Source organism: Solanum pennellii, chromosome 4, assembly GCF_001406875.1.
Source record: "Solanum pennellii chromosome 4, SPENNV200".
Lineage (NCBI taxonomy): Eukaryota > Viridiplantae > Streptophyta > Magnoliopsida > Solanales > Solanaceae > Solanum > Solanum pennellii.
Window position 1 is genome coordinate 74,940,285 of NC_028640.1, and position 9,936 is coordinate 74,950,220.

Here is a 9,936-nt window from a genome sequence, read left to right on the forward strand (position 1 = left end):
GTAATTTATAAATACTCGTTAAATAATTTTTAACGTTTGGTAAATAATTTTTAATTACAAATTTATTAAAATAATAATAAATTTAATTAATTTATTTTGTAATTGTAACATTAGTAATTTATAAATACTCGTTAAATAATTTTTAAAAAGTTTAAGTACAAGTTAAAGTAATGGTGTTTGAATAAAAAAAAATCTTCTCAAATTTTCACATAAATCTATTTAAAATGGACTACTTTAGAGAAAAAAAAGAGTCTATTAGCAATAAAATATATTTGAAATTGACTATTTCGTAGCGAAGAAGCTTATTTTTAACTTGGATTGATTTTACTTGTCCACCTAGCTACCTCTCAAATAGAAGAAATGTTATAAATATCTTTTATATTTTATTTTTAGAGTATTTTATTTTTTTTTATTATTATTATTTGACTTTAGAAATACTTATTATGCACTTCTGAATTTGAGAGACTTGAAGAATCTTTGCGACTATATATAAACACATTAAGTTTGTCTATAATCAAAGAGACATATCTTATCAATAAAGGTATTTCTTTACTTACAATAAATCTCGATAATATTCTAATCATCGTTGCGTAGTTATGTTATCCATATTTTTTGTTAATAGTCAGAGAAAAATGTCTCACTTAAGTTTGTTAAAATTAACCTAACTTTGAATCATGCTCACATGGATGGGGTTTTTATGTTTGGTAGTTCAAATTTCAAAAGTTCAAATTTCAAAAGTTTGAAACAACTATTGATTGATGTCCCAATCTTGCGTGTGAAATACTTGTGTGAAATACTTAGTACATCGAGCTATTTTTTTTCCTTTTCGAGCAGCTAGACAGCTATTGATTAATGCCAACCTTAGTGTCATCTCCATATTTGTTATACTTGGGTGAGTAACAAAGTTCTTGTGGTTCAATCAAGAATAAATTCTGTTAAAGGCGAACAGACAGAAAATACAAAAACTATAAAATACAATTAAAAAATCAATGTTAAGCTAATTCCACGGGATACCTGTCGCCTCCCACGTCAAAAATCTTGGGATGGCATATGCATTGGTTTACTTGTTAGAGAAACATGAATATGTAAAAACAATAGTGATATTATGGGACATGAATAGAGCAGAATGAATGATTCATATAATTGATCCAAACTTGTTTATAATTGAAGCTAAGATATATCGACGATGGACAAACTCATCACTCAGTGAAGAGTAGCTACATTTAAACTTAAATCTTCCTAAAGAGGACAGGAGCACCATACTGGGGCTGTAAAGTAAGACGCATAGTTGGAGCATGAACATATGAAGGTGATAATGCAAGGGAGAAATTCTTAACTATCATTGCCAGGATGATTTTGGCTTCAACCATGGCTAAGTTTTGCCCAACACAAACTCTTGGACCTAATGCAAAAGGGAAAAATGAAGCCAAATGCTTACGAGACTCGACAAATCTCTGAGGGTTGAATTCCAGTGCATCTTTCCCCCATATCTCAGTGTCATGATGCACAGCAGCTAGTGCCACATAAAATTGAGTATTCGCAGGAATTTCAAGGTCTCCCAACTTGATGTCTTTAGAAGTTCCTCTTGTCAATGCGACTACCGGTGGGTAGAGTCTCAATGTCTCATTGAGTATCATTGTCACCTATTAGAGAACAAACACAAGTAAAATTTGCAATATGTCACCAACGTTAGGAACTAACACTTGAAAAGTGAAATAGACAATGAGCCTAATGCAATCCTAAAAGTAAACTCATGAGGTGAGGATTACCAAAAGAACATTTACTCCTGCAATAATGTTGGGACACTCAACACACATAGCATGCTTGATTGGACACTATGCCCACTCGGAACATAGACAACATAACATGGAGCCAAACGTTGGATAAATCAATAATAGGGATGACTGCGACTTTGATACCATGTTAGAAGAAATGAAACTTAAACCCAAATGAACCCCAAAAGCTAGCTCATGAGTTGAGTTGCCAACCCTCAATTAATGTGTTGAGAAACAGAACAAATAGATAAAAGAATTGAACTTACAATCTTGAAATCATTCAGATTCTCTGCACTTGGAAGGTTGTTACCCTTACAAACTCGGAAAACTTCTTCTCGAGCTTTATCTTGCCACTCTTGATGCAATGCTAGAAGAAGAAGTGTCCAAGTTAATAAGACAGAAGTAGTTTCCTTCCCAGCAAAGTAAAATGTCTTGCATTCATTAATGACTTCTTCCATCCCAAATCTGTGTTCTTCTTCACTAGCAGAGATTAGCAAACTAAGAAGACTTTTAGAATTTTCTCTCCCTTTACTACTCTCAATCAGCCTCCTTACTGACTCTCGAGTTTCTTTCTCTATTCTCCATCTCATCATGTTATTTTTCGTGGGCAAATACCTGTTAATTTATTAACAGATCTCTTATCCATTAAATTGATGAATAAATTAAAGCATTCATGCTTAAATACTCATTTCACAATTGCCAAATTAGTTCAACACAACAAAGCTTATATGATCACTTACCTAAATCCAGGAAGGTAGACGCTTCGTATTGCCTGCAAAGTAAGAGATATTTGTTGCTCTTGCAACTCAAATATGTGTTTCCCCTCTTCAAAGCTACTCCCAAAAGCTGTTCTAGATATAACCTCAGCTGAGAGATCATTCAATTCTTTGAAGACATCTATTTCAAATTCTTCCTTCTCTTCATTTTCCTTTTCCCATTTCTTCAATGCCTTGATAACACTAGTCACAATATCCGGTACCCAAGCCTGCAATTCATCAAAACTTTAGTAAAAGAAAAAAAGATTTTGACTTGTAAGTATAGGTATAGGTGCTACTTTATAGTACAGCAATGAGAAGATCAAGTTCTAGTTATACAAATTCGAAATCAATACAAAGTAAAAATAGTATTCTCAATGATGAACAGATGGAAGAAAGGTATAATGCCATGGAGTTGGCAATACACGAATGTCATGTAAGACAAGTTAACAACTAAATACACATTGAAATTTCATCGAGGAAAGCACGTGATAGGTAATTGAGAGATAAAGCTAGCCTATTCTTGAAGGACTTAGTGTTCGGAAAATAAATTTATACGTTTATAGAAGTTATTGCTTTTTACGCACTATTTTTCATATGGCAAATTTTGATTAAATACCCAATCCAAAAGAAAAAAGAATAAGATTTCTGATATGTTAGCTAAACTTATATAACATGCCTAAAATACACATAGAATCTTATGGTTAGAGGGGTGAGGGGGCAAGAATTTTGAGTTTATTTATTTTAGATAAATTATTTATACAAATTAAGTGGATTTTTGAAAAACAATCCAGCTTCTAGGCTAAAGCTATTGGGTCCTTTCAATCCGTAAATCAGACAAGCAAGATTTGTTATGTATATCCTAAATACATGTGAATCCATTTGGATACAATGTATCTAGAACAAATTTGACCTCATTTATTCTCTAAACACACCACAATCTAATATGATACATATCGCAAACTAGAATGTATCTAAATAATTAGAGCCTAAACTAGTGAGATTTATGTAAATTTTCTTTTTTAATGCATTTTCAGCAAAACTTCATTGACATTTTGTTTCTCTAAAAGACAAAAAAAAAACTTAACCAAATGGGTTTTAGTGAAGATAAATGGATCACCTTAACAACCTCCATGTTAAAAGCCTGGTTTGCAATCTTCCTATGTAAAGCCCATTGTTCACCTCGCAAACCAACAAGGCCTTGTCCAAACAACTGCTTAGTTTGTGGATCAAATTCAACTTTATCCACTGCTTTATTCATGAAAAGCCCTTTAATTATATCCGGGTCAGAAATAGCCAATCGGGGCTTCGACCCGAACCACCACAAAAAAGTCTTCCCGTAAATGGCGGACCAGTTGTAGTAATGAGGAGCAATTCGATGCAGTACGTTGTGATTGAACGGAATTGATTTCGATTCAGCTTCACTAATCTGCTGTTTGATTTCCTCTGTGTTTCCGTAGATCAAACGGTAGCCGGGACCTCTGATTCCTTGCTTCCTGAAGTGTTTTTCGAACTTCAATGGAAGGTAAATCACTGAGTATATGAACTTGAAAAGGAACGTTACGGGAAGAAATAGCAAAATCGTAAAAACTGTGAGATACATCGGAGAAGAATTTCAGTTTTCCGGTGGTTCCGGCAGCCGGGAAATGAGAAAAAGTGGCGCTCCACGGCGGAGGAGATTAAAATTGTGATTTGGGGAATCGATGTTGAAAAAATGAACAAATAGTGAGTTGATAATAAACTAAACTACTTTAAAAAGTCAGCCGGCGGAAGAGATCAAACAAAAAGGCATAATCAGTAATCATGTCCAGTAGGATTTAAGCATATTTATGATTAATTATCCACTAATCACATTGGCCGTTCTAGTAGAGGTTGCCAAATTTATTAGCCCTTTTGGCTTCATTTCATTAAAGAATTTAATTGAAGAATCTGTTGAATAATATTATTATTATCCCTTCATTTCATTATCTGCTCTTATATTAGAGTATGTTGTTGTTGTAGCTTTTGGAGTGTAAAATTGAGTGAAGTAGGTTAAGATAGAAACAATTTGTTAATATTTTTCTGACAACATTAACTTTGGAAATTGAGGCGTTGCTGTTGAATATTGCTCTAATAAGGTCAAGAATGATAATTTATATAGCAGTTGAATCATCTGTTGTGTAAATGCTTTTATTTGATTTGGCTCTTTTTGGCATCTTTATGTGTTAAAATCTAGCTATAATAAAAAGAGCCATCATCTGATACAATTGCATTTGGCACTATATTTTCTTCTTTCAATGGTAGTTAAAGAAAGGTGGTACCTGGCCGAGACTTTTTTCTAACCTCCAAAGGGTTATTTTGTTGTAGATACTGTCCAGAAGTATATATTGGTGAGAACTGTCATTTGATACAAACTTGTCATGGTTACCAGCGACGTGCTAAAAAATCAGGCTCATCAGTGGATTAGAGGAAGCTTGAATGATATTCTAGTGCCAGTAGAGGCATTTCATTTGTGAACTGTGTTTCAGAATATAATCAATCACCAAGAAACATTTGATTATGATCGCATTCCAGCAGTTGTGAACTGTGCTTGCAGGCAGGGCTATTCCAAGTGAAGATATTGTATGCAGAAGTAGTTTGCCCTCAAGTGCTCCTTTTCAAGCTGACTCTTTGTCTGACGATGATTTGATGTTGTTGGGAAGAGAAACCTTGAAGGCATGGGAAGCACTTAGATCTGGAGTTCAGAGGTCTGTGAACATTGCTCAGAAGTTCGTTAGGACCTTCTGGACATAAGGCTCGTCTTTGTGGTGTATTTAAGTTTGAATGTTGGCGAGGAAGTCACTTTTGGAAGAAGGCAGAAGTGGATCATTTGGTTCCTTCAAAACCAGTATTGCTCAAACAAATCCATGGGACAATACCAGTTTCTCATAGGATACCAAAACACAGGTTTGAAGCTGCATCACAAACTCTAGAACTAAATAATAGTCATCTAGGACTAAGACCTTCATTTCTCATTTCTTAGATGAAGTTCTGGTATCATATTAAGCAAAAAAGGACCTTCCCCTATTAACAAGAGTAGTTCTATTAGCAACGACATCGTGACTCTATCAGCTGGGAAACCTCTCTGGATGATTTCCTTCAAAAGGGTCATTGCTTCATTAGTTTTATTACTCTTGAGAAGTCCATTCACTATAAGATTGGAAGTGGCATTGTCCGGCGAACACCTATTGTCCTCCATTTTTCTTAGCAACTCTTTGGCTTCATCTACTAAACCTTCAATACAGAGTCCATTTACTGTTACATTGTATCTTATAACATCAGGATGCAACCCTACGGAATAAAGCTTATCAAAAATCGAACGAGCTTTATCAAGCTTTTGAATTTTAAAAAATCCATCATTTCCCCTATTATAGATCAAAATATAAGCATCTTCTTTTTGTTTTTCCCACCTATGAAAGAGGGACATTGCTCTTTCTACATGTCCATTTTTTAAATAACCATGAAGCATAATGCCACAAGTGTAAATGTCAGGACTATGACCTGCATTTTGCATCTCAGTAAATAAATTTTCAGAACACTCAACTCTACCAACTTCAAAAAGGCCTTGCAAGATAGTAGAATACGTAACAATGTCAGGTTTCAACCCCTTTTGCGAGATTTCACAATATAAATGCATGGCCTCGTCTAGTTTCTTCTGCTTGCAATATCCATTCACTAAAATATTGTAACTAAAGATGTCACACTTGACACCAATATCAATCATAGAGTCTAAAACTCTCCTTGCTACATCTATTTCACCGCGCAAACAATACCCTTCCATTATAGCGTTAAAGGTAACCACATCAGGATGTTCACCTTTTTGGATCATTACATTTAACACTTCCACAGCATCTTCGACCATCCCTTTTTTACAAAATGCATCTACCAACATGCTAAACGTGTGCACATTCGGGAAAATATTAAGATGCGTCATCTCATCCAAAAGCAGCCTAACTTCTTCCCACTGATCAAACTTACATAAACCATCAACCAGTGAACTATACGTATGTACATTCGGAGTAATCCCTTTTCGCTTCATCTCATTGAAAAGATTGAAAGCAGCACCTACCATTTGGTCTTTACAAAGTGCATCTACAACAATACTATACACAACTGTGTTAGGTTTGGCATCCCCTTGCTCCATTATCCTCAACAAACTAAGAGCTGTTTGAGTATGCCCTTGTTTACAAAGCCCATTCATGACTGTACCAAACATAACTTCATCCATCTTACAAATTTTCTCTTTCACCAGCTTCCTAAACAACCACATAGCATCCTGAATCTTATTTTGTTCAAAAAGACCTCTCATAAGAGTACTGAAAGTAACCACATTAAACTGAACACCACTCTTGAAAAAAACACCCAATATTGAAAACCCATTTTCAGCACAACCCAGCAAGCAAAAAGAATTCATCACAATAGTCAAGATATAATCATCAAAGGGAATCCCTAACTTCCTCATCTCTCCGAAAAACGAAATAACAACAGAATATTCTTTCATATTAATCATTACTCTTAACAATTTTGCTAACTCTACAACAGAAGGAACTGGTTCTTTACGGACCAATTGATGAAAAACACAAACGGCGTCGTTTAGACTATTCACATCTTTGAATTCCCTAAAAATTACAACTTTACGCTTCTTACAAACCGATGGCTTTTTGCGAAACGAAGGATATTTAGAGGGAACAGAAGCGCAAGAATGAAATATAGATACATGGCCATGCGATAAAGCAAACAGTTGGATTAAAGGGAAGAAATTACCTCTGTTGCATAGAGATTTTCTCCATGAATGAAAGAGCATGGCTGCTCTGTTTTCTCTAAGGTTAAAAGTAGCTCAAATTACAGAACACCTAATTTTTGGGATTGGGCTTTGCCCGAGAAGGTGTATAGTTTTCATTTTCAAGATCATTTGAGGGTGTGCTGGAGTGTTGCTGCAAAAGAGTTAGGGCTAGTTGGAGAAGACGACTCACTTGGTGGGGGTGGGATGGGGTTCTTTTTAATGCTTTTAAAAATTATTTTTGATTCAAATAACAAATATTATAGTTAATTTAATTATTTTACAAGTTATTCGCGAATGTAAAATACAAGAGGCATTTGATGTTCTTGGTTACTAATAACTTTAAAGGATTATCTTTAAATCTACCTAAGGTTATATTTTTCTCATTGAATTGACAGAGTAATTTTAAGAGTATTTGTAAAAAACAAATTACAACAGTAATATATTCTATATTTCCTTACAAATAAGGTGTGAAAAAAGTGAAATATTTAGGGATCGTAACTTTATTCACAAACATATATTCTTTTAATATTAATAAGATATAAATATTATTTTTAAAAACATTTCACATGTGATAATAGAAAGTTTTCAAAAACTTAACAAATGGGCTTTAGTCAAAGTTAATGGATCACCTTAACAATCTCCATGTTAAAAGCCTGGTATGCAATCCTCCTACGTAAAGCCCATTGTTCACGTAGATATTTCATGATAAGAATGATGAGATAGATGTATGATTTATGAAAAGAGATGTAGGGATAAACCTATTTAGGATAATATGGAGTAATTTTTAGGTCGAATTAAATGAAAAAACTGAAATAGAAATGATTCGAATATGATACAAGTGAAATGCACAATTACAAAGGTTTGATATGTTGAATGTAACACAAGGAAAGGTGGAGATACCTCGAAAAATAAATTATGACAAGGTGATTAGATAACAACATATAATTTAGCTTACTAAAGATGTAATTCAAATTAGAAAAATGCAATGAGTAAAAGGTTAGTAGATAGCTAGGGAATCACCAACATGAGTTGTAGTGTAGTGGTGTGATTGTTTCACCCTTCATTGGAGGTCTTGGATTCTAGTTTTAGCTTTGGAAAAAATCATGTTGGAAGCATCACCCTCGAATGGGCCCTGCATGCGTGATCTAGATTTAGTTTATGTAGGCTTCGAAAACCGGGCGAAAATAAAAAAAAGTTTGCTATTATTTTATGTGTAGCACTGCATTCGTTCTTTTCAATTGTCATAATTAAATTTTGACAAATTTTTTAAGAAGTATTTTTCATTATATTGCAGTTTGTAATATTTTTTCTATAGTTTTTAAATATGTAAAATTTTATATTTATAATATTCAGATTTAATATAAAATGATTTAGTTTTAAAAATTAATCGAATTAACTCTCGAAAAGCAAAAACTAACTACTAAAAATAAACGAAGAGTAGGAGAGAGTAGTATTTATTGTTTGTCTCTTACTATTTGGTTGTCATATTTACTTGTTATCCAATTTTGATAATATTTCTTTGGAACTAAGGATTTATCAATTATCAAAAGAGACAAAAATAAAATGGTATATATCTTCCTTTCATAAAACACCCTATTTTATAAAACTACTTTGGATATGTTATTCATGTGGTATACTATACATAATTATAATTCGATATAAATATGCAAATGTGCAAAAACTTTTGAAATTTTGTATTAGCTGGAATGTCACTAATTAGTCATTGTTATTCATCTATATCACTGAACAGTCGATGTCACTGCAGGTGGGCACAGTCAAGAGTGTGCATCATTTAATGTTATGCTCACCTTCCAATCCAAATTAAAATTGAGAAAGACATAATTAATGCTCTAACAAAAATATTTTTGGATCAAATTATTAACGATAATAATATCTTTTGACCAAACATATCAATTCAATTTCAAAATATTTAAAACTAGTTTTCACTCTTTTCCATTTTTAGAACCCGTTGAAATAACGACGAAAAAATTATAGAAATAACAAACATAATAGACATATTAAGACTCTATAGCTATAGTTTTGATAATTACACTCCATATTTATAGTTCCATTTGCAATGGAGGCCATGGTTGGTATACTTCTCCTGTATGTATATTTCGTTTGCGAATATATTGTTGAAAAAGAAGGAAGCTGATAATTGGAACATGTCAAAGGAACATGACTAACGTGTCTGCAACAAGTGTTAATGAAGAACATAGACTGCCTATAATCCTAGTGCAACTCTAATTCTTCAGCAATGATGTAAACTCGCCTGTCAGCTTCGTTGAACTGTTCCCTTTGACATGTTCCAATCGTCAGCTTCCTTCTTCATCAACACTTGGTGCAGACACGTCAGTCGATTTCGTTGGACATGTTCAAATCATCAGCTTCCTTCTTCTTCAACATATACAAATATGATACGTATACATAAATTTTGTATTTATACATAATTTTTCAGAATTTCGTTTGTATATTTTGATTTTCCTAATAAATTATGAGTCTGTCATTTTTCATTAATTTCTAACGTGGCCCAACAGTCAACTACTACAGTAGTCTACAAAAGCTTTTAATTAAATTTAAGTTGAAGATTTGACTTGGGGGGTTG

At 33.4% G+C, this 9,936-nt stretch overlaps 2 protein-coding genes across 3 annotated transcripts; both read right to left on the bottom strand.

The window, feature by feature from the left end:
* Positions 1-1,117: 1,117 nt before the first annotated feature.
* Positions 1,118-4,818, bottom strand: LOC107015657 (cytochrome P450 734A1). Its single transcript, XM_015215988.2, has 4 exons — positions 3,651-4,818; positions 2,516-2,760; positions 2,042-2,390; positions 1,118-1,643 (listed from the first exon to the last, which is right to left on the bottom strand). Exons 1-4 carry the CDS (start codon positions 4,131-4,133, stop codon positions 1,230-1,232), a joined length of 1,491 nt encoding a protein of 496 aa, XP_015071474.1. The 5' UTR covers positions 4,134-4,818; the 3' UTR covers positions 1,118-1,229.
* Positions 4,819-4,979: 161 nt separating this feature from the next.
* Positions 4,980-7,566, bottom strand: LOC107015656 (pentatricopeptide repeat-containing protein At3g22470, mitochondrial-like). 2 transcript variants are annotated; one of them, XM_027916666.1, is made up of 2 exons: positions 7,313-7,566; positions 4,980-6,804 (listed from the first exon to the last, which is right to left on the bottom strand). In XM_027916666.1, exons 1-2 carry the CDS (start codon positions 7,336-7,338, stop codon positions 5,514-5,516), a joined length of 1,317 nt encoding a protein of 438 aa, XP_027772467.1. In that variant the 5' UTR covers positions 7,339-7,566; the 3' UTR covers positions 4,980-5,513. The 2 variants fall into 2 exon arrangements, with proteins under 2 accessions (XP_027772467.1, XP_015071473.1); XM_015215987.2 differs by having other exon boundaries at positions 4,980-7,566.
* Between the last annotated feature and the right edge of the window lie 2,370 nt (positions 7,567-9,936).

Coding starts and splice junctions, on each gene's coding strand:
- LOC107015657 (XM_015215988.2), bottom strand. CDS start 4,133: ATGTATCTCACAGTTTTTACGATTTTGCTATTTCTTCCCGTAACGTTC. Junction 2,761..3,650: donor TTAACATGGAGGTTGTTAAG/GTGATCCATTTA, acceptor GATGAATTGCAG/GCTTGGGTACCGGATATTGT. Junction 1,644..2,041: donor ATCTGAATGATTTCAAGATT/GTAAGTTCAATT, acceptor GTTCTCTAATAG/GTGACAATGATACTCAATGA.
- LOC107015656 (XM_015215987.2), bottom strand. CDS start 7,352: ATGCTCTTTCATTCATGGAGAAAATCTCTATGCAACAGAGGTAATTTC.